The sequence below is a fragment of the Euwallacea fornicatus genome, chromosome 26 (assembly GCF_040115645.1).
Source record: "Euwallacea fornicatus isolate EFF26 chromosome 26, ASM4011564v1, whole genome shotgun sequence".
NCBI lineage: Eukaryota > Metazoa > Arthropoda > Insecta > Coleoptera > Curculionidae > Euwallacea > Euwallacea fornicatus.
This window is the reverse complement of record NC_089566.1, coordinates 1094225-1120298: the sequence shown is the minus strand read 5'-3', so window position 1 is coordinate 1120298 and position 26074 is coordinate 1094225. Positions and strand designations below refer to the sequence as shown.

Genomic DNA, 26074 nt, shown 5'->3' with positions numbered 1-26074 from the left:
CATGAGCAGAGCAGTTGTGTTAAAAATCCTTAAACGTTGTTCAAAAGTGCTTTTTTAGCAAACATTTTCTCTCCCGATTCATTGTTTTACGTTTAAAATTGTTAAATTTTCAGCATTTTTACTGAAACCGTGGATTTAGCAGAGAATCCACTCCTACCAATACAGTAGTAAAATAAAGTAGGCTGTGAAAAACAATTGCGTCCATACTTGACGTTTGACATTGTGCAGTAGGAATTCCTTAAACCGCAGCGTGTAGAGCTCTTTAAAAGTACGAAGAACTTGGAGGCGCAGCTCGAAGGGCGGGTTCTGGTCGCCCCCGAAAAACAACCCCCAGAGACGATCGCTTTGTGAGGCTATAGGTTTTACGCAATCGATTTAGCACTGCAGTGGACGCGCAGCAAAACTTCTGACAAGTTCGAGATACCACAGTTAGCAAACAAACTGTTTGTAGACGACTGCCGGAAACAAATCTGAAAGCAAGAAGCCCTACGAAAGGTCCTAAAATATTTCCAGAGCACCACACAGTACGAAGAAACTTCGTTACAACCTATGGACATTGGAATATTCGAGAATGGTCCCGTCTGTTATTTACGGATGAATAAAGGTTTTGTCTCAATATGGTAAATGACCGAAAGCGAGTGTGGTGAAAATGGGGCGAAGGGTTCAACCAAGAACTGTTTATAGAGCCCCAGAATTTTAATGGAGATTCAATCATGGTCTGTATTGGAAGTTTTATGAACGGACGTACACTGCTTCACGTTTTTCCTCTTAGGCGATCAGCACAAATCTACGTTGACGACATCTTACAGCAGTAGGTGTAATCGTGTGCTACGTTAACTGATTCTAATTTTATCCTAATGCATAATAATGCCTCACCACATGTGGCAGGAATCGTTCGAAACTTCAAAGAAGCTGATGGCATCAACACGTTGCAATGGCCTGCATAAAATCCAGATACGAACCCAATTGAACACCTATGGGATGAATTAAGGTGCGCTCCTGCGATACGCCTCCGGCAACTATAGAAGAAATGTGTGATGCACTAGTTGAAAAGTGGAACTTCACACTAGACAAGTTGTTGTAAATTTAACTTTCAGTATACCAAGAAGATCAGGATCTCCAACAGTTGCTAGAGGTGGCAATATCCATTACTAAGTTTATTTAATTTGGTAATTTTCCCTTGTTCACAACGCGATGTTTCAATAAACACGTTAAACTAGTGCCTTTTGTATTTAGATTAAATCCATTTGCATTGGATTCTTTGCTCAATAAAAGGTCCCGATAAAAATGCTGTAATTTCGACAATTTTAGAGGTAAAAAAATGAATTGAGAAATTAAATGTTTGCTAAAAAGGGCACATTCTAATAACGCTTCAAGTTTTTTAACACAAGTGCCGTATTCATGCTCAGAGCGACTTAAAAAATAGTAAAGAACATAAATCTGAACTCTTCCATTAAACTCCGTAAAGGAAGAAATCAAATCCATACCTTCCAATTACATTAATAGCCAACGGGCTAGGCTACAAAGCGTCGAAAAAATGATTAAATTCGAATAACTGGTATAAAAATCATAAAATTTCGAATTTGACAAAAAAAATGGGTGAGCCACTTTTTTTGGACTTTAGTGTACAAAAAACATGCACAAAAATGTACCTCAGTGAGTTGAAAAAAGCCCAAGTAATTATTTAAAAAAAAAATTAAAAATCGTAGTTGTCAGTAGAACAAAAAATCACATTTTTTAACAAGAAATTGATATAAATAACGTAGTTACTGCCAAATTACCCCCTTCGCACTCGAGCTCAAATTGGTACACCCTTTCGGGAAACATATGTATGTATATGTTATTATATTAATTGCGGCACCAAAAACGCCATAAAATTGAAACAACCCTAAATACGCAGTTCCACGCCAAAAACATTTCACTGATGATCCTTTGAAACTATACAGACTGCATATTTAAATATCGCAATTTACCGCAAACAGAAGCAAAACTATTTTTTTCTACTGCACCACTTAGTAACTCTGTATATAATGGAAATTTGGCAAAGGTAAGTTTCTGCGCTCACGGTAGCTACAGGGTATCCACCAGTATCGCTGAAATATATTTGGAGGTGATTCTAGAGATTAAAATAATAAAAAACGCTTATAAACATTTCCCGAAGGTTGCTGCTTAAAGGGGCTTCAACTCCATAAAAGGGCAACTTTGAAGTTGGTTTCTATCGCAATGTTTTCGAAAAGGTTTGCTCTAAAATGATGAAAATTATTAAATCAATATGTTGGAATCAATAAATTTTTCTGGAAATCGGTCTGTCCTAACAAGGATGAAATAAAAGGACCTTTTTTACTCAAAAATTTTTGCAGTTCAATAATTTGATAAAAAAAAAGGAAACGGCACTAGCGCAAAGGTTAGGGCAAGATTTACATAGCAGACCCCCTGTATGTGACGCCTCTGACTAAAATCCGCAATTTTGAACACAAAAAAAGTTTTCTCTATTCGAACATTTACAATATAGCGAATTTTATAACCTTAACGTAAACCATTTGGGAAAGTATTGTGAAAAAACACATTTAGAATTTGCCCTTTAAAGAGTTCTAGCCCCTTTGAGAAGCAATTTTTGGGATATGTTCAGAAAAACATTTTGACATTATTTCCGGACACCCTGTGTAAAAGGAATTATTTAAATATGTGGTCGAACTCCATTGGGTGATTCTTTGGATGATTCTAAAACGAAAAGTTTATACAGGGTTCGCCATTACTCCGGCCTTGGTTCCTGGTGTTTTTACATAAATATCAATATGAAATATTTAGTACAGTACTCATTTATGTTGGAAAGCTGCATGATTCAATAATATTTTTGTTTATACAGAGCGTTCCGTTTTCGCTGGGCAGCATAAAGTTATAATTTTTTAAATAGCAACCCATAATTTTTTTTATGCCATTTGATGAAACTTTAATTTAGAAAGACAATACATTAAACATTTTTTAAATTGGTTGCGGCGTTGCCATATTAGAGAAATTTCTTTAAAAATGCAGCATCAGAAAGAAATGATCACAAAACTGGTGTTTTTTGAAATTTGTTTTTGTAAAGTAGTAAATGAAAGTCAGAGGGACTTGAAAACTTTAAAACATTTTTTTAATGCACCATAACTTTTGAATAAGAGCGCTAATTTGCAAATTTTACAAATTGCTGAAACTCGTTTTTTTCAAAATGGTACCTATGATTTTTTTCAAGACCTTCTAATGTAGTTTTTAATTCTCTATTAATTTGCAATAACATCTTATCATCTAACATTTACAGTTATGGAGATATTTACAAAATTTCAATCAAATTGCAACAGGCATTATCATAATTTAACAGATTTATTCTAGTAGGCTTTGCTTCTATTTAACAAAAGCGTAAATTACGTATTTCATTTAGTTGTCATATTACCTGTCACTACCTTCTAATATGGCAACGCCGCAACCAATTTACAAAATGTTTAATGTATTTTCCTTCTAAATTAAGATTTCATCAAATGGCATAAAAAAAATTATGGGTTGCTATTTAAAAAATTATAACTGTATGCTGCCCAGCGAAAACGGAACACTCTGTATAAACAAAAATATTATTAAACCATGCAGCTTTCCGATATAAATTAGTACTGTACTAAACATTTCATATTGATATGTATATAAAGACACCAGGAACCAAGGCCGGAGTAATGACGAACCCTGTATAATGATAAGTTCGGTAATGCTTTTTTTTCAGCACACAGGGTGGAAAAGTTGTTTAAAGAATTGTTTTTTTCGTAAAAATTTTAATAATTCTCAAGCCAATTTAATTGAAGTTTTGCAGTGTTATTTGTGCGCTACTGACTTTTTTAAAACTTTCATAGTTTTTTCGCATTACGCCAGGAATATTTCAACGTGTTCGTCAAACGACGTTAAGACGAGTTCATGTTTGCATTGAAATTGAAGGACATGTTCAGCAACTATTGTAAGTTTCGTGTTACTTAATGTTAAATGTTTTTTATTTAAAAAAAAAACGCGTACTATTTGTGCAAGTGCAGTTTCAATAAAGGGTTTTTTGCTTTTGTTTGATTTTTCTCAAATTTCCGGAGTTACCCCCTGTGCACGCCACCAGCAAAAGGAGACAATTTCTAGCTTAAAAGATTCTTTTGTACTGCATTCAAAACACCCACCTAGTTTAAATGTCATGTTAGTTTGCGCCTTTTTGTTATTTAATTTTTTTTTTTTAATACGTAATGACCAAATAAATTGCCACCCTGTATCCTGGAAGCGAAGCACTACCGGACCTAAGTTCATATAAACTTTTTGTCTTAAAATCACTTAAAGAATCACCTTTTGAAGTTTAGCCACGTACTTAAATAACAAGCTACATTTTAACCTTAATTCTTCCTCATGTTTGTTAAAGTTTGGCGTATGATTATTATCTTATCTTATCTGGAAAATCTTCAGGCTGGCAACCGCTGAATTTTCGATGTTTACAAGGTAGACTATCTTCACCCGAATTATCTGATTTTGAAGTAATTGTTGCATAATTCGAAATTTAGATAATCAAAAAATATAATTTTTCGCGAATGGTCTGCCGGACAATAGTACGAATGGTTTGGTCATAGAATGGATAGTAGGTGGTAGATTTGGTTCGTCTTTGGACTCACTGGATAATTTGAATGTGTGCCTATTTAAGAAGTCCACTCCCGGCACGTTGGAATTGTAGGTAGGGTACTACAGCGAGTTGTTTGACCGTGACATACAGCTTGGCAAGAACAGCTTGATATATGAAAAAACGATATTTACCTCCACCTATCGATGCGTACTGCACCACTTACAAAAAAAAGTCGTTTTTTTGGTTTTTATCATCTCCGAGCGAAGTACTGCACTACTTACAGTGGGTGACAAAAGTACTGAAACAACAAACATTTTTTAAACGGTTTAAGCATTTTTCAGAGAGGTGCAATGGCGTTTTTTAGTTCAAAGTTAGGTGGTAAAGTGTTATGGGGTCAAGCCATGGAGGCAGCCACAAATGTTATTTTTTTATATAAAAGTTACCTAAATATACCTTTTACACATGATATGTTAAGGGCAGAACTATACAGTTTAGTAAAATTGCATAAACCCCAGTATAAAACGTACGAGATAGACCAATTAATAGCTGAAGCAGGTCGTTCCGTCTTACGACTTCCTCCCTACCGTCCAGACTTGAATCCCATAGAGTTAGTTTAGGCGTCTTTGAAACAGTATGTGGCTTTTAATTTTAAAGATGTGGATAGATCTTTTTCTTCACTTTCCAAAGAAGAGTGGAGAAAACGATGTTAACACTCAAAGGACAATGAAATTTTTTATGTGGAAAAAGATCTAAATCTGGATTTGGTGGTAGAGAATTTAATCAAAAATTTAGAAAGTGATAGCAGCGATGAAATTGACAACATAGATACTGCTAGTGAAGAAAGCAGTTCTGACACTGAATATGACTTTTGGAATTTTTTTAAATAATTTTTTAAAATTTTAAAATTATCACTATGAACCCAATTTAACTGGACTATAAGGTAAAAGTAGGTCGAAGAAAAACTCATTTGAAATTTACTACCCAATACTGTCTAGGTTCCAGACAATGCACCATAACGTTCCGATTCACAAATAACTCCTACAAAGTGAAATATGTGAAAATCGAATCTATTTCAAAAATTACAATTAATGTTAAATATTCAATGCTTTTGATAGTACCGTACTTTAATTTCTCTGTCTCGCCTTTACGCATGTCATAAAATTCTTATGTATCAAGCTATTCTCGTCAAGCTGTACAAATGTATACTTTTAATTATATATATATTTTTTTTTTAAATTATTTTTATATGCTTATATCCAATAAGACTTGCTGGAAAATAATTACTGAGCGTTGTTATGTCAAAACCATACTTTTTATAGGGTGTACAAAATAGTTTTATGATTCACTATATATGGTTAATGTTAAAGCTTTAAAAAATGCTCTACGGTAAAATGCAAGGGACGTTACGATAAAAAAATATTCGTCTACATTAATCCCACGTGAACGGAGTACCAAGACTAGGGACCGACATGCGTCAACGTGACCCTTCACATTCATCTTGTCAAAATCTAACACATATGTATGCTATTTCATTCTAAAATAAAGAATATCTCTATAAAAAAGTTCGCAGTAGGCGGTGACAAACTGACATCTGACAAATAGATAACAGTTACTGTTATTTATTTGTCAAATGTCACTGGTTCACACGCACATGAGTGTTTTTAACAATCAACCTTTACAGTACACAATATAAATAGAGCTTTGACATTTCATGTTGATCTTACTTTTTATGATTTTTATGAGATCAGCCATCGCTTTGAACAATTTACTAAATCAACTCGGAGGGGTCCAATTAGGATTCCGGTCGCATAGCGAGGTAAATCGGAAGCGCAGATCATAACACGATGAATTGACGTTTTTAAGTCCAACAGAAACTTCGCTGTTTGAGCAACCACGGAGCGCTCTGAGATTGTAATTCGAGAACACTATAACTCTATTACTAAGTTGTCAATTTCGAACACAGTCACTGACCATTACTTATAGAGGGTTCCATGCCGACCTCAGATTTTTTTAAAGTTGGAATGATATATACTCTTTAGCTATATGTAGATGAATCATATGATGTTATATAGTCAAATAGGTTGTTGACACTTATTCATCTTTCATCTCTGCTAAATATAGCTAGATGTGAGTGCTTATCAACATACATCATTACACGTCACCTTATGGATTTAAACCACAAGAGGAGGCTAGAAATGAGTAGAAGTGTTGGGACTCTAGCAGTATAAAGATATTTTCTTGAAGTGAGTAGTATTAATGATTTAAAATTATATTAAACAAATTTTATTAAAACGGATTAGTTAGTTGATCTAAGTAATTCATTCACCTTGCCGCATTTGAACTTTTCTATGGAAATTTGTATTTATAACAGTCGTACGAAATTATTGGCAGCGAGGGTTTTTTTTAGTTGAAAATTCAGGAATAGCACTTTGGATCGTATGAGAGAGGCTTTTTATATTTGTAATTGGCCAAACGGCTTATGCTTTTAGCCCGTATTAAAGCCCCGCTTCCGCCTTTATACATTTTTAAAAGACCTTACGAAGTATGTATATGTGCACTTTCGTTTAGGCCCTTTATAATAATATGCAGGCCAGAAAGCGTGGTTGAGAAAAAAAGTGGCCAAATGGCTTACACGAGGGTCAACCATCAACTAGACAAGTGCGTCTTCCTTTTTCGTGATTTTTGAAAAACTACTCAACTCTTCCCATTAAAGGCCAACATGCCTGCACTCAGGAAAATTCGATTGAATTGGTCCTTAAATGACGTTTTCTATCGTTAAGTAAGTTTGCCGCGGAATTACAGTATTGTTATACACTTCATTGCCCGGCATATGACGGCGGATCTCCGGTTTTACTCAATATGCCTTTCAGAGGACTTAATAGCGTTTATTGGCAAACGGTTCGAAAACGTAGAAAATTAATTTATTAAAATGAATGTGCAGGTGACCATAACAGCTCTTTGAGGGCTAGTGGTAAGCCAATTACAACCTAATGAATTTCCGACAATTAATTTCAGTATAGGACAAAGCTAGCCAGAGTAAAACTATAGCAAAAGGTATAGCTTTCTTTTGTATATATATATATATATATATATATATATATATATATATATATATACAGGGTGTCCCGTAAACCTTTGACAATGCTTCGCCTGATGGAAGGTCCATCCTTGAAAAGTCAGAAAATGAAAAAATAGCATTAACGAAAACATCACGGGTTTCGAGATATTTACACTTTTTTCAAAATCGACAAAAACTGATATTTCATAGGCCCGTCACGCGTTCGTTTAAGAACTGGACAGTGTCAAAATTTCATTTCTAAATTGTTTTTTTTTAATATATTTTCGGATGAAGCTGTAATAATCAGACATCATAAATGTATAGAAGACGGACGTGGCTACTGTCCACAACTATTGTAATATTAATTTGATTTGGATGATTTGAATAATTGTTATTAAATAAATTTCGCCCAAGTCATGTTAATTGCAAACCCGTTTATCTCCAAAACGGTTACTGCTACAGGCATTTTCCCAAAAAATAACTTTTCTTAATAGAAGTAAGTGTACAGTAAGCCTGTTAACTCGAAAGCGACATACAGCGTGGCGCAAAAAGTTAGTGCCAATTAAAATGTGGCAGAACCCTGTGCGTAGCGCCCTCTATTAGTAACAAAAAAATTAATTCAATATTTGGATTTTGCGTCATTCAAAACCTGTGTACCAAATTTAGTCCGATTATTACATCTCTGTACGAAAATATAAAAAATCACTTTAAAAATTAAATTTCAACACCCTCTAGTTCTTAAACGAAGACGTTACGGACATACATTCAGAGGAGCTTTTTGCGATGAAATCGGTGAGAGATTTATTCCTTGAAATAAATAAAAAGTACATGTACTTAATTAGCACCCTGTATAAAGAAGACACTTTCATTATTTAAAAAGTTCCTTTTAATGACTTATTAAGCTTCTTAAAAATTATACGGATAAATTCATAATAAAATCTATCATTAAACCCACCAAACTTACAAATCGGCGGAACGGGCCCTTAATAACCTGGTGGCCCCAGCAAGGTTAGCGAGTCCCTGAACTAGAATGGTACGTTGAAGAGTATCTTCGTGGACAATCAAGGAGATCTGCAATAACGCCGAATCGAAACAATTTAATTCGATTAAATTTTATAAATATGACTAAAATTTAGTGAACGTTAATAAAACAAAAAATGCAACACTAAGTAATAAATACAAACAATATAACAGATTGCATTAAGGCTAACTACAAAGATCAAATGCTCCGACATCTAGCTACACACATGGCTATACTAACACACACATGATGAAACTGTAAGACTATTACAAATTGAAGTAAAAGGGAAAGACAATCATCACAACTGGACTATTCTAAACCGCCTTTGCCTTACAAGACTAAGAAGACAATCCCGCTTTCTTTTCCCTTTAACCACTTTTATGTTCTGTACAGGGTTTCCGAAAAGATCATGTCATAAATTCTACAGGTTATAGAGAAGGTTAAAATACTGCTAGTAATTCATATTAAAAAGATCCAAGCGGTCTTCGTTACCAAGCTAATCGCACTCAAAGTAAGTAGTTAAAAAAAGTGTTTTCGGTGCCACTTTTAAACAATTGTCATGGTAACAATGGAAGTTTAAATACCTCCTAGTCGTGTTTATTTTCATATGTAAACAGATGTTTGATGTGTCTTTCTTATACGGGAGAAGTCAAAATTTCTCATTTAGACTAATTAATTTTTTTATTAAGTTAAAATAAATATTTTTTTAATATTTTGATTTTTTCGTGATTTTCCAACGAAATGAGGCATACCTCGTTTTAGTCGATATCTGTCGTTTATATATGAAAATAAACGCGACTATGAATTGTTGATACCGCCTATCTTTCATTGTGACTATGATAACTGTCGAAAGTTGTAGTAAAAATACTTTTTTTAACCTCTTTCTTTGAGAGCCAATAATTCGGTAACGAAGGCCGCCAAATTTTTATTTTTAAAATGACTAGCGTTCCTTAAGTCTCCTCTATAACCTCTAGAGTTTATAATATGCCCTTCCCGAACACCCTGTATAAAATAAATATAACATAACGCACGCATCATATGGGCAATTTGATATAGACATAAAATTTACTATCAGAGGGACTTAGCTTGTGCTTTGATGTCGTCTGACAATTAAATTACTTATAATTTGTTGCACATACCTCTTTTGGGAGTACATGTTCAAATTTTCCTCTTTCGGGGGTTCTAACCTCTTTGAGAAGCCATTTTTGGGGTATGTTTATGAAACCTTTTTTTAAAATTATTTTAACTTCTAAAATAACCTCTCAAAACCTTTTATTATTGTCGAACAGCCTCGATAGAGGATATTATTTAAGTACATAGTCAAACTTCAAGGGGTGATGCCTTGAATCATCCTAAGACGAAAAGTTCGCATAAATATTGGTATGGTAATACTTCGTTTTCAAGATACAGGCTGTCAAATTTTTCTATACACACTCACTTTCACATGAAATTCATCACCCAGTAATACTAATAATTAAGTCTGGTAATTTTGGCAAAATAATGCTTCGTAATGAAGTATCAAATGATCAGAGTTCAATAAAAAAGAAAGAATGCTGGTGGTTTTTTTGTCATTGACCTTTTAAATTTTTTATTAAATTTTAAATAAATAAAATAATATTTAGATGGAAATATCAGTTTATTTTGTTGTTGAATTGTGAACAACACATCTGAAGATACCCCCAGTGAGACAGTGTCGAAATTTTTCCCACGTTTCGGATTTCGATAGAGAGCGAATTATCAGCATGAAGGAGGGTGGACTTTCTTTCCATGAGATTGCCCGAAGAACGAATCGGAACCACACCACGATTGCGAGAATATGGTCTTCATGGTCTGAAGAAAAGTTTCAGCAACATCGTCCAGCTGGACGTCCTCCCCGTAGCAGCAATGCACGTGAAGATGGACTTCTTAGACGGATGGCCATTGGTGATCGATTTCAAACAACAACGTCTGTTGCAGTAGATTGGATTGGAGCTCTGAATCATCGGGTGTCGATAGCAACAGTTTACAGTAGAATTTCGTCTTTTGGCCTGCATTCATACCGCCCAAATTCACGACTGCCACTAACTGCCCAACACCAAGCTTCCAGATTGGCCTGGTGTCAAGTACGAGTTGATTGGAGTCATGACTCGAACAATATCGTCTTCAGTGACGAGTCGCGATTTTGTTTATGGATCAATGATGGTCGGAGAAGAGTCAGACGATACCGAGGTGAAAGAAGAAATTTGCAATTTTGTGAAAGGCGCCACACAGCTTTAACACTGTTAAGGTCTGGGGTGCGATATGTTTTGATCGAAGATCTTCTCTTGTGTTCATTCCACGCACCCTAAATGCGCGTCGCTACATTAACAATGTTCTGAGGCCAGTATTAGTACCCTTCATGCAAACTTTACCAAATGGCATTTTCCAACAGGATAATGCGAGACCACTTAGTGCGAACATTACTCGACAGTACCTGGAAGAAGCACAATTGGAAATACTGCCTTGGCCTGCACGGTCACCAGACCTATAGCCCATCGAACAACTTTGGGACATGACGAGTCGCCGTCTTCGAAATTTATCGAGGCCTCCAAACAATGTAGATGACCTACGACATCATCTTGAGGTAGCATGGAATGAAACACCCCAGGAGGATATTGATCATTTGTTGCGAAGCATGTCGCGTAGAGTACGTGTTCGCATTGCTGTACGAGGCGATGTCATTCATTATTAATTTTTTAATTAACAAATGTTATATGTAGTACTGAAAGTCTGACCATTTGATACTTCATTATGAAGCACTATTTTGCCTAAGTTACAAGACTTAATTATCAGTATTACTGGGTGGTACATTTCATGTGAAAGTGAGTGTAGTACGAAGGAATTTTTAAGCTACAAATTGTTTATTTCCTTTTGCTAGTGACGTGCACAGGGATCATCAGAACATTGTTAATTTAAGAAAAATTTTAAAAATTCTTTATTAAAACTACACCTAAACAAATAATTTATACTGTTTTTAGTAAAAAAAATTAATAAAGAAATGTCAAATCTTAGCAAAATTAACATCTGTACTAAAATAGGATTTTTAAATAAAAATTTAGCACTCTGCATCTTAAAAACAATGCCTTACCGGTATATAAACTTTGCGTCTCAGAATCACCCACAAAATCATCCCTTGAAATTTGACCACGTACGTAAATATCACTCAGTAAACGGATCTCTTACGATAGAGTCTACACAGAATAGCTCACAACCTTGTGAGAGAGAAAGACTAAAGAAACACGTAAGGTTGTATTGGGGCTTCGAATTGATGTAATAATAAAATATATAGGACGGTACATAAAGCTATGACAAAAGAAACTTGTAATTTTTTAAATGGTACACTCTGTATATTTTTACATATTTGAGGTCCTAGTCGAGGCCTAGACACAGTTGATATAGCATATGTAACACTTAAAATCGACAGATTGTTAAATTGTCAATGATAAAAAAATTAATACCTTTGAAGACCTGTTCCTCACCTATTCAAGAGGATTAGGTATTTCATGGGTAAGAAATGTTCAACAGTGATGTCATCTTTAAGTCAGCGAATAAATTGTGATAAAGAAGTTACATTTCAGAATGTAAATTGATTCAAATGCAGTATGGACTAACACTAAACTGGAGATACTAAATACAGAAATATTGGGACTGGACTCATCATGGCTTATACGAATGTCGCTAGTTTAAGACATACAGCTTGTCCAAAATTTAAATTTTAATCGGAATTTTTTCAATAATTAAGAAATTTTTGATCGTATAAATTTCAACATTGGTAGTTTTATGTTCTTTGTAGCGAGAATTAAGAATTTTAAGTTTGTCTTAACATTGCTTCCAGAGGGCGCTAGTCTCGAGGCATTATTTAAGTTATTTAAAGCACATTTTTTCATCGTTGAAGGTACATTTAAAATCATCAAAAAATTTTGAAAAAACGCTCAATTCTTCAAGGAAAATTTACTCTTGTTTAGGCAGTCTAGATCAATTGTTTTTAAATTATTTGCTTTTAAAAAGTTCATTATTCTTCTGCACACATGCTCAAGTACTACTGACAAAAATTGGCGTAAACTTCCTTGGCGCCTTTTGATGAACTCAAAAAGACTGTTCATGGAAAGTGTTGACCGTCTGTGATCCATGCACCTCAGTATGAGAAATGTCAACCCTTTTTCCAAACAGGGTAATAATGTTTTCCTCTAAATGTTCTGTTATTGGCAATATGCCATTCTGGGTAACGACGTTCATATTTTACATTATATAACAGCTTCAATCGCATCACCGTTAGCAAAGTTATAAGTAAAATCATACCAATATACTTTTCAGTCATAAGCATTGTTAATCAATGTTTTTTATTAAATGCTAAAAACCATCTAGGCACTACATACCAACTAGGTTTTTATGGAAAACCATCGGAAAAGCAAAAGATTCACTTTCTTGCACTTGAGGGATTCATAAAGTTAAATAACTGTTTCTTTAACTTCAAAGAAATTATTACATGCCTTTGTTTACTTTAAAAACTTTGAGGATGTGTGAAACTTACCAACATATATCCATGAGAAGTATCCGAAATGAACTATAAGGATAAAACTAGGGCAGAGCTGTTCGTGAATTGAAACACTTCTAATTGAGGGAGTTGTCAGGCAATATCAAATTAGGCCGAATGTGCTATCTCATTAGTAAATTTTATGCTCTTTGATATGGTTTACCTAAGATACCTAAGTTTTGATTATGTGAAATTAAAGAATTTCACCTGTAGCAGACACATCATTTGATATCCAGGAAAGGATAAAAATGTAATATTTTTTAAAACGTTCGAAATCAGGCTTTATGAATATGCACACAGGGTGGTCCATTGGCAACAGAGAGTGTGAACTAACCTGAACAGTAAACTAACCTGAACTAACCTGAAATATTTTGTGTGGATTTTTTCCTTCGGAAAACTTCAGAATATGTCAATTTTATTTTTAAAGGGGACTTTTTAGATCGTAAATTGGTCGGTGTATTGTCATCGCCCTAAAGGGAACGGCAACCCCTTCACTGATTGTAAATAGCACAGGGGTCAAGTGATATATCAAATCAAAAATGTTTCAATTCTCTTTACAAATATGCTGAATTTTTTCTCTTTCGCTGTTAAATATGGTAAAAAGACGGTTTTAAAGCATCGGAAAAATAAATCGAAAATCATGACCTAAACTTAATAATGCCGAATATACAGGGTGTTTCTAAAAGGTCTGTACAAAGAAATTAAAAGAATGATCGAAGATGGATAGGTAGAGGAAATGACGCTCTGACACCATGGCCACCGCACTCACCGGATTTAACTCCGATGGATTATTTTTTATGGGGGACTCTAAAGTCCATGGTATACTTCACGGCCATAAATAGTGAAGAGGAACTATGGGGACGAATTCAAAATGCAATAAATATTTTAAAGAACGACGAAGAATTGATGAATAGAGTACATTTTAATTTCTTGCGGCGGATTAATCTTTGTATGCAAGTCGATGGTGCTCTTTTCCAACATCTACTAAAAGTATAATTTTTTCGTGTTTATGTTTGGTATCTATGTTTTCAAGTAATTTGTAACCTATTTTTAAGCTTTGATTTTTTTCGATCCAACTGTAAGAGTAGATATGTAGTACATTAAAATTATTGTTCAAGACATGCAGCGAACTTTAAGCGTCAAATATCTCAAGAAGGAAGCCTCGTAGAGATTTTTAACACGAGACCTTTTTTCCTTAAAAATGTAGGAAAACACAAGTTTAGTCATAAATAAATTTTATACCGGGTGATGAAAAAGTTATGCCCTTTTAAAGAGGGGTCATCGAGCGCTGACAACGCCCTCTACATTGTGCATCGAAAATGTAAACGGATTCTGATTTCTTATCCCCAAAAACCGCTCGATACGACATTTTGTGTAGATAGCAGCATTACCAACCAAGAAATTAATTTTTTTGCTTTTTTTTGTTTTCACTTTGACTTGACTGTATTTCGAAAACCGTCCACTTTTGGACTAAGGTAAATTGGGTTAAATCGTCATGTTTTGACCTCAGAAATCTGTGGTAGAATTTTGTACAGACCTTTTAGAGACACCCTGTATATACATAATAATAATAAAATCACCAATACCACAAGGAATAATGTTCATCGTTCAATCCTTAAAATAAGGTGATGGGTTTTGTTAACGTTAAACAAGTAGTTTTGTTCCGATTTTACACTGACCACGAAATTTCTATATTCATCCGACAATTCAAAGCATCACAGTTCACACCACTGCAGAGAGGATTGAAATTGTCGCTGTCTCTTTCAAAAACAATAAAATAGCCCGAGAAACTGCAAAAATTTTTAATGGAAGGCATCCCGGTAAAAATCTGTGCCATCCCTACGTGACGAATCGAATATCTAAATTCATGGAGACTGGATCCGTTACCAACTAAAAACATGGAAGGCGACACACCGTTACCAACGGGGCTGCACGGATTGCAATTTTAAGACATATTGAACTGAATAATGTTAATCAAGAAAAGTTTATTTCAAGCACCCGAGAATTAGAATCAACATCAATTACTACACGTAATAGTATTAACATTTCTTAAATCATTAGGACGAAATCCTTAAAACAATCCTATAATTATGACATGTTATCAGAAGATCTTGAAAAGGCACAATTCTATAAGATTCTAGAAGCATATCCCTCTAAGATGCATCTCATTCACGAGCTCAATGACGATCATCCAGATCGCCGTATGCGATTTTATGAGGTGATGAGTGAAAACATTTTGTTGAAATTTCATTTTTTATGCTCTACATGCTATTCTGACGAATGCGTCTTCTTTCTGAATGGTTTCAACAGATATAATTGTAGATGTTGAAGCGATGAAAATCCCAGAATTGTGCGAGACCAGCATTCATAGCATCCAGAAAAATTGAATGTATGGGCCGATAAATCTTATTATTCGACCTTTTTCTCTACCCGATAACCTGACGGGTTAATCTTACTTAAATCTGCTTCAAGACTTCATTTACCCTCACATTGTGGAGATCCTTGAAAGTAACGATCAGCTCCCAGAGAATGATGTGTTTTTTCAACAACATGGCGTTCCGCCACACTATGCAGTTCCTGTACATAACTTTTTGAATCGAAACTTTCCCGAACACTAGATTGGCAGAAGAGATTTCATTGAATGGCCCCCACGCTCGCCTGATTTAACACCACTGGACTTTTTCTCATTTAAAAACTCTTGTTTATGAAACGAAATTTACCTCTTTAGAAGACTTTCGCCATCGAATAGTGATAGAATGTTGTGAAATAACTCCCGAAGTGCTATAAAACGTTCGGGAAGAGGTCGAGCAAAAACTTTATTATAATATATATGAGTAAATGATATGATAAAAAGATTATTTAAAAATTTATTTTTTCGTTTTATTTTACTGATAGTTTAAAACTGTTTTTTTTACAATATTTAAAAGCGTAGCAAAAAAAAAACAGCATAATTTTAATGAGAACTGAAATATCTTTTATTTGATGTGCCACTTGCCCCCCGTGCCTTTTAAGGTGCTGAAAGAGGTTGCCGTCTCGTTTAGGGGGATGGCTACACACCTATGAATTTAAGATCTAAAAATGTTCTCCTTAAAAGTAAAATTAATGTGTTTCGGGGTTTTCCGAAGCGAAAAATTCCATTCTAGATATTTTAGGTGGACTGTTTTAAATGGACTACCCTGCATGTGTACAGTGTGTAACATTTAACCTGGAATATCGAAATATCTTAAATGCTAGGGATTCCTTAACGAAATATTTAGTATCAAGCTTCAATCACTCTGAGGAAGAAATTTATTGGTGCTAAGGTGGATTTCCTTCCACCTCCGTGCGGGCGGGCCGGGGGTTAACTTTTTAATTTTAAGTGGCAACCCCCATTTTTTGCACATTCGGAAAATGTGGCTAAAAAGAATAATTTACCCGAAACGTTTTTTTCAACTCATGCGAAAAACACTGTAATCAACGAAAATCAATTCATATTTTAAATGGGAACCTCCACTTTTTAAAAAACTTGTATGGACAAAAAAATCTTATGGTAATAAACAATGAAATTGCAGTCTTAGCTACTGTAGCTTTCAATCCCTAAATAAGCACAAGAGAAATATTAGGATTATCAGGAATTTTCATATGAGTGTGTAGCAAATGCTAAGTATGCGCAAGTTTCATCCTTATCATATCTTTTTGCACCAACAGTCCTATGAGACGGATTTTCAAAATTGTTTAGACGTTTGTGCATGAGCTTCTGGACACTTAAAAGGAAATCCCAATTTTCTCCGTTGTGTATTATTCTCTGACCAGTCGTTATTTACAAATCATAATACAGTTTATAAACGTAATACGCATTATTCGAGGGTTTGAAAATCCATATTGGCTTTGACGAGTTGAGCACCAGCGTCCTGGGACTGTCAACTATATGGTGTGGAACCATTGGCAGTAAACTTATCCGTCCCCACATAATTGATGGTAACTCTAATGGTTAAATGTACCGGAATATTTTGGACAATGAACTGCCCATATTACTTAAGGACTTAAACTTTTGTCAGAACATGAGATTTCGATATGATGGTCGTCCAGCTTACTATTTTGCTGTGGCTCGGAAAGTTCTTAATCGTAATTTTAACGGTCGATGGATCGGCAGATATGGTCCAGTGAATTGTCCTGATACATCTCCAGATCTTACGTCGCCGGATTTATTCTTTTTTTAGGGTTTGTCAAAGATAAGATTTGTAAACAAATAACAACGACACGTGAAGATATGATTCTACGAGGTATTAACGCTAGTGTCAATATTCCACAAGTCGCACCTCGTAGATGTGAAATCCTTTAAAACACGGATAAATAAGTGCATTAAAGTTCACAGACACGAATCTGAACATTTATTTTAAATGAAAGTTTAAAAAAAAATCACGTTTTCATAAATTCTAAAGCAGATATCAGCAAACATTTCGCTAAATCATACACGAAAAAGCAATTGAATTTCGTTAATTATGTTTTCAAGCATAAATCGAAAAATACATTTCGGGCAATTTTTTCTTATTTTTAGTTGTATTATCCAAAAATTATAAAAAAAAATAGGGGCTGCCATTTGAAATTAAAAGGTTAACCCCCACTGTGCTTACCCGAGGAGTGGAGGGGATTAAGCTTTAGAACCTACACATTTCTCCTTCGGAGTCTGTAAAGCCCGATACTAAACATTTCTTTATAGGATTCCTAGTATTTGCGATATTTCGATATTCCAGGTTAAATGTTACACCCCATATAACTCTTCTTATGCAGGAAAGGAACTGTATAACCATCTCCTATAGTATCTTCCTCCCACATACTGCGCATGTATGGACACACGTATGTTGGATGTACATGGTTACAGTGGCTCACAGCCTAAATGACGCAGCCGGCAGTGCAAAAAACTAACTTGCCTCAGTGGTACAATATTTATTTTGAAAAAAAAACAATATATAGAAATTAAATCAATACGAATTTATTGAAAGCGTATAGGTTAATATTTTACTCAGACACGCCACACTTAAGTAATTATAAATATTTATGGAATTTTACGGGAGATTTAAATGTCATAGCTTAAATGATGCAACCAAGAAAAAATGGTGCAAAACATGTCAATTTTCATTTACGAAGTCGCATTGATTTAGCCCGTGTTTTTTATTTAATCTTTTAGTGCCCGACGGCCCTTAAGAGTTTTACTGTTATTTTGAACCACTGTTCTGTAATTTGACCGTATTTCGACCGCTCTTGCATGTCAGTACTTGCGTGGAACACATATCGTTGGAATTAGTGCGCGTGCGTCAATTCATATTTTCATCTCTCTTTATTATTATTTGTTCACTTGATTGTACTGTGTACATTGCATTGCGTCTCTTGTAAAATTTTATTAAATTTGAGGAAATTTATTGTTGTTAGAATTCATTTTGCGTTATTTAAAATTTAGTGAAAAATATGTACATTATTTGGTTTATATTTTGAGAAAAAATTCTTTTAATTCCTGGTGGTACTAGTAAGTACCCGTTTTTTCAAATCGCTCGAAAAGAGCGAAAGTACTTAAAATGAGTTTTTTCGCGTTTCTTTTGAAAATAATATGTAATAAATGAAACAAATAATGATGCATGTCTGTTTTTTTTGTTACACGCAGAACTGGGCACTACATTCGACACTTCAAAGCCACATTTTAATCAGCTATAAATGAAACTTCATGCGAATGGGTCGTCAAACAACGGTCAGTAAAAGAAATTCAATTCTGATCGAATACAGAGATGGATGCAGCCAAAGGGACATAGCCGAAACGTTGAAGAGATATATATTAACTGTTCAACACGTCATTAAGCGTTACCACAACGAAAATAAAATCGCGAATAAGTCCCTGGCGGCCGCAAATGAAATATTTACGAAATGCGAAAAATGATGTATTGTACGGGAAATAACCAATAATCCTAAACAACGTTGTCCAAAATTGTGTGTAGAGGGGGAAAGATCGTTTAGAAAAAGTGCAACTAAGAAACAATTCAATGCGTTTTGGGAAAAATTACATATTTAGTCGAACTGCCAGAAATAAACCGTTTATTGGCCGAAGAAATAGGAGGGCACGATTGGAGTTCGCCAGAAAGCATATTGATAAAGATTTAAACTTCTGGAATTCAGTTATATTTGCTGACGAAACCAAAATTTACTTATTTGAGTCGGATGGAAAATCGGAATCGAGAAAGCCTAATAAAGAACTGAACTTGAAAATTTCGAAATACAGTGAAACACGGTTAAGGTGGACTGATGTGGGGGCGTACGCCGCCTGCAGGAGCAGCTAACTGAAATTTTATTGAAGGACTCACGAGCCAATATAGTATGTATTTGAATATATTAAGACAACACTTTGTACCAAGTGCTCGAAAATTTGGTCTTAACAATAATTATCGTTTTTATCAAGGTGACGACGGATCCTAGGCAGTAAGCCAAACGCCATTAGAACACCAGCGCAGTGGCCAGATTTAAATGTAATTAAAATTTGCGTTTGACGATAAAAAATTTAGTAAAAAAACAGCTCAGTATCTAACGAAAATTTATTGTGAACAAAAATAATCGAAGCTTGGAGCGTCGTTATCCAGAAAGACACAAGAAAGTTGATAGAACCAATGCCTGGACGCCCACGGGCAGTCACTGACAACAAAGGAGGACCGACCAAGTATCGGCAGTGCCATATCAATTTATGGGAGTTCGTTACCCTGGTTAATTTTATAATTTTGCCTTCTGAATCGTTCATGCTGCGACATTAAAATCGGACGTGATTTCATTTGAAAAAATTCGTTCCCTAAGTGGGGCACATCTGAGGAAAAATGTTAGCTTATGTGCCCCTAAAACAGTCATATCACTCAAATTTCATAATTAATTTTTTGAAAACTAAACATCGCGTCCCGTAGACAAATCGGTTTCTCTTAGTATCGCCTGTGAGCCACTGCGTGTACCTGCACACGTGCACATGTATGTGTGTAGTGTGCACATGCATTAACTCTATTATATATCAACTAATCAACCAAATTCAGTCGCAGAAGCAATTTGCGACGCGTTTAAAGGTGGGTCCTGTGTGTCCCGGCCGCATTTATCAAGTGGAATATTCTAAAATGGAAAGTCGAAGAAAGAGAAAAATTTTCAATAAAGAAAAAGAGCCCGCATTTTCGAGGGAAAAGTAATCCAACCATGCAGGTATCCGACAAAATGCCGCCGGTGGCAGGAGATGAACGGGTGCGTGCTATGGCGTATCACCATGGAAACCGCACATCGCCGGCGGCTCCACCGGGATATTGATTGGTGGGAGGCGGCAGTGGTGGAGAAAAAATTGTTTAAAGGCTATATGCGGTTTTACATACATAGATTGCATGTAAATGTTAATTTGTCCCTTTCAAACGGAGCAAGAGCCCTTTGGGCGCACCATCGCATGCTTCCTCCAACGTACTTGTTCGTCAATATATTTCCACCTAACGAGTTGCGGCAGGTAACTGCGACATGGTTTTTCTCAAATTGGTCCCCTGGAAAAGTATTCGTGGGAAATGTAGGCGTACGAATGTTAACATACCTAAACCAGACATTTTAATCGTTCATGACGGCACGTGACACCGGGTTAGCGCAGATTGGCAGCAGTGTGATCGTCACTCGTCAAAGGTGACTGGTGAAACTATAAATGTTCAACTGTTTCAACGATTCCGAGTTGAAAAGATCCAAGAACGTCACTGAATTATTGGCGTCAGCTAATGTAATGTTCCGCACTGTTTCAGTATACAGTTCAGGCAGGTTTCCTTTCCGGCTTGTGCGGAATTTCCGCCTTTATCAACGGCTGGAAAACACGTGTATCTGCATAATATTTATTTCAAGCGGCCCTTTAAACCACTCTCCACCCGAATTCCTATTGGAAGCCCAACCTAATTGAACTGCTTTAATGTTTTGGTTTAAACCGGATATTATCCATTCTATATATAGATATAGATATATACATATATATTTATATATAGATGTATATGTATATTTATATGTTTATATAGAACGTAGCGTAACTGAGTCTATTCATATTTAGATTTTCCCATGAGAGGTCCAAATGATCGCTCACATTAATTAATTCCTAGTAAATGTACCTTCGTTCATAATTTATTGTGGTACGATACACAACTTCTGAAGACTTAAAGTAAATATGGTGGTGGCAAAAGGGAGACCTCACCATAATTCGTTCCAGGTAATCTTCCCAACTCGAGCGGATTATCGTGATTATCCCTTTGAATACTTCTGCCAATCGCATCAGTGCTTAACAAGGCGAGAAATTAAAAAGATCCTTTCCCTGGTTAACGTAATGACTTTGTTTGGTTTTCGTTTTTTGCGTCGGTGATTTTTTTTTGTATTAACTGCGGAATTTGTGAAATTGAGGTTTAACTTCCTAAAATGTCTCTTAAATAACATGAGATTTTTTTCAACATTAACATTGGAATACGAAGCATTTTCCTGTAGGCTGTAACGTTTACAAAAGTTACGCCATGTCTACGATATTCTACGGTACAACTGATAACCCTGTTCGACTGGCTGGAGTCTCATATTAATGTGATAGCCCTAACAAAAAGAACTTTCGACTTTCCTCCCAATAAAACCGTTAGATTCGTAAGTGCTGGTTTCGTATGTCCCGTAAGTCTTCTTATGACTGTAGACCAAACTTTATCTCGGCAATCCATAACATGCTTTTTTTCAGGAGCATTCCAAACTTGGCATCTATTTTAAAAATTCCATCTTATTAATTCACACTATCTATTGAGAAGCACGATAACATGTCTGCGAGCATACTTGTTCGCGTATCCGCTCGGAATATGATTTATAAATTCTATTTAGGTTTTCCATTGAGTCGCTACCCATATAGAAGATGTATGAGCTCAAAAATAGTTTTCAAAAGTTTTTTACAGCTCTTAGAGATTTTAACGCCTTAAGTCAAAATTTTGAATAAATACTATTCTCAAGGATAGACACCGGTATGATAAGGATAATAATTTTTTTTTCAAAAATTGTGTTACAATAACATATTATGAAACAATGTAAGAAATGGGGAAAATAACTACACGTAAATATGTAACATAATAGGTGCTAACTTAAATTTTAAAAATCAGGATCCTCCGCCGTTCAGGTCCGACCAGAGAACTCCGGTCCTTTAGATGGAACTGGGAGAATCCGGCTTCGTATCAGCGGCAAATCCGCAAAAAGTATCAAGTATAAAACTACTTTCTACTTGAAATATCCTATTTTGATGTTTATCTGCAAAAACTTTTTCATTGCTAAACGTTCCTGGTTGGGTAAATCACAGAAGATATCCAGAGGAAAAGTGCGGTGGACATCTTGAATTTATCCCTGAAATTGAGCAAACTTTGAGTATTGCCACAACGGTCTGAGATGTTGCCTGTTTGTGGCCCCTCTTGTTTTTCTTCCGTCCTTTCCACACCACATCCGCATTTGCGCATGTCTTAAAATATGCGCAGAACGATGTGTTTATATCTACTTTGTACGCAAACAGACTTGATGGTTCTGATAAAAGTTGTGTTCCAACGTGACAGAAACAAAAATTACTGGACAAAAATTTGGAGTTGTAGTTCCGCAACCATTAAATGCACCATTAAGTTTATCATAAAAATTGAACATCGAATCCTGTGATCAGTTTTTCATGAGATTTTTCTTTTAATAGAGTCCAATTTGGATCACTCTGTATAATATAGAGTACGCCGTCAGTGCTATATAGGGACTTTCTAAAGGAGAGCAACCTTTTTTGCAACAATGTACAAAATCTTGTGTTAACAAAATTTATCTATCGTAATGTTTTATTCAAAACAGCTGTGTTTCCTCAGAGGAATACTTTATTTCTAATATGAATTAATCAATATTTTTGTCAAGCTGATAATTTTTGAATTTTCCCAGATAGCGGCTTATTAGAAACACTGAACATCCTCCAGTGTTTCTAATAAGTCGATGGAAACATTTTCTTAGCGAAAATTTGTTATAAAAAAGTTGTAATAATTATATGTAACATGGTAATATCTAATAATAAATACACGGAAACTTATCGATTAATTTTAAGGTAATCTGCTGGTACAATTGGACGATACTGAACCCACTTTGTCTGGCAGGACAGATGAAACAAGCAAAATTCAATTCTTCCGCCAAAATCCTTACTAGAGTACTATTGGCAGCAGAGCTCTTCTTTGTTTTTTGAGTCTTCCTTTTGATCTTTGTATTGCTATGTTTTCGATCATTTATCTCGTTTTAGTGAAATGTGTTAACGAAATAAAATAATTGTATAATAAGGGTAGGAAGACCAAATGGTCGACAGCCTATTTCTTTGGGAGTAAAGATGAGTTATATGTATTTTTACAGTACAAAATTTGGTCCCTTGGTGGCTTCCTATGAAAATTTTATTTTAAAAACTTAAATACGGGATGAGAGATTGGGTGTTGAAAATTATCTTGCATCTTGACGAAAACTGAATTATTTCAAAAACTGCTTGAGTTAGATACCATAAACCTTAATACAACTTAATTTTATTTTAATGGTCGAGTTCAAAAATTATATAATATACAGGGGATCCCATTTTAAAAAATGCAACTTTGATCAATTACATGCGTTTGGGACACTCTGTATACTTTGAAAATAATTTTAAAATGTAGCTCTAGTTAGTCTGTATACACCTCAAAAAAGAAACAGTTAAAAAATCTCTTGGCTTTGTCATGAAATTCCGAGGCGTTACTCGTGGCCCACCCTGTATATATATATATATATTATAAAAAGATTGTAGAACCAGATGTTATGAATTTGTGGCATATTAGAATACTTTTTAACTCGGAAACATTTACAGAAATTTAATTGCATATTAATGATTACAATAATACCTAATAATATAAATTAAACTAACCAATAAATAAGGGGCGGCGTCCAACATTGTTGCTATTTTACAACATAAAGGCGAAAGAACGCTACAAAGGTACATTTCACATAATCACATTCAAAATATATTATTACCTCTAATCAACCTACATTAATTTAAAAATGTTTTTACATATTCACCAATTACTGATGATAAAAAAAAACTTCTACCATAATGTATCCGCAAATCTTTTAAGTAAAAGTAATTTTTCCATTCTTTTGAACATGCCGAATACATAATTAATCTTAATCGTCGCGTCCAAGCTCAAATAAGGATATATTTTTCGAGAACATATATATACAGGGTGTTTCATAACTACGTGTAAAAAATTAAAAGCGTAATCCTCGACTGATTTTGAGTCAAAAATTTTTAATAAACATATGTCCGCAAATGCCTTGTTTCCAAGATACAGGGTGTTGAAATGTGACAAGAAAAAGAGATTTTATTTCCAAAATTACTCAATTTGGGTGTTTGAATTTTAGAAAAGACAATTTTTTGGGGGAATGCTTTAATGATTAATCATAAGAATTGCTGAAAATGACCACCATTACTCATAATGCACGCTTCCATCCTTCTTGTTAATGATTGTCTCACTCTCTCGACAACTCCTGGTGTGTTACGTATCGTTTCACATTTCAAAAACTATATTGTCCATTTTTTGATTAGTGTAATTAGACATTTGAAACATTTTCAAAACTGAGGTATAATCTGATTTTTGGGACACAGAACTAAATTCTTTCACTTTAGAGAGTAAAACACCAAAATAACACTGAATTTCTTGTTTATAGTAGTGGAAGTAGCAAAAAAAAATAACAATAAACAAGTTAGTAAATACCACCAAACCTTTAGAAACCTTTAAAACCTTTTTCAACGTCTTTCAGTCTACACCCTGTATCTTGGATACGAGGCATTTGCGGACATATGTTTATTAGACATTTTTGACTCAAAATCAGTTGAGCATTACGCCTTTAAATTTTTTACACGTAGTTAGGAAACACCCTGTATATACATATATATATGTCGGGGTAACGTTAGGAATTTTCTCCATCATCAATAATTTTAATGTTTTATTATATTAAATAATAGTAAGGTAAGGCTAACGAATTCACCACTACCCGACCGCTACTTTGCCCTTCTTTCTAATTACTGCCTTCTTCACTTTTCCCATTCCTCGTGGTCCTCTCGGCTCAAGGGAATGGTACTTGTCCGTCCTGGTTTTCACACGGACCAAAATTCCGCACATGGCCCTTAATTGCGTCGGTAATAGTGACCTCGTTCGACAGTGCTTTATCTTCACGATATTCTCCTCACCCTATTGCTAACTCAAATTTTACATTTCTCAACTTAAGAACTAATAAATCTCCCACATATATATATATTTTATTGTGTTAATTGGGGTTCAAATATTAACATAGGAATTGAAAACAAACGAAAACGCAAACGTTTGTACAAAAACTCTCTTTTTCAAAAAATACCAGAAATTCGGACGGCCATAACACGAGACCTTTGTTAACAATGTTTCTCTAGATAGCATGCTCTTGGCATTCTACCCAGCTAGCAGCAATTTCAAAATTAAAAACACGATTTTTGCACGCATTGGATATTTGACAATCAGTCTATCTAAAAAGGTCTATTCCACTCTTTTTGGCATTGTACTCAGCTATTACAGCATGCTTTTTGACAATGACATACATAGTATTTTTTAACCATCTGGTATATGTAGCTTCTAGTTCCACATAACGCTGTGAACTTGGGAAATGCATAGGTTTTGCGTGAAATCATTTAGTCATAACAATTTTTCCACTTTCGCCTTACTAATTCGTAAGGTGAGTCTCTTCCTAATTTTTTCACTTCATTATCTCTCAACATAACTGTATTGTTTGGAATTTGGTTAGCAGCTA

The 26074-nt window shown here is 34.8% G+C and overlaps 1 protein-coding gene across 1 annotated transcript; it reads left to right on the top strand.

The window, feature by feature from the left end:
• The first annotated feature begins 18944 nt into the window (after positions 1-18944).
• LOC136347027 (uncharacterized) lies at positions 18945-19545 on the top strand. Its single transcript, XM_066296651.1, has 2 exons — positions 18945-19052; positions 19207-19545. Exons 1-2 carry the CDS (start codon positions 18945-18947, stop codon positions 19543-19545), a joined length of 447 nt encoding a protein of 148 aa, XP_066152748.1.
• Positions 19546-26074: the final 6529 nt, after the last annotated feature.

Coding starts and splice junctions, on each gene's coding strand:
- LOC136347027 (XM_066296651.1), top strand. CDS start 18,945: ATGGGTCGTCAAACAACGGTCAGTAAAAGAAATTCAATTCTGATCGAA. Junction 19,053..19,206: donor TGAAGAGATATATATTAACT/GTTCAACACGTC, acceptor AATTGTGTGTAG/AGGGGGAAAGATCGTTTAGA.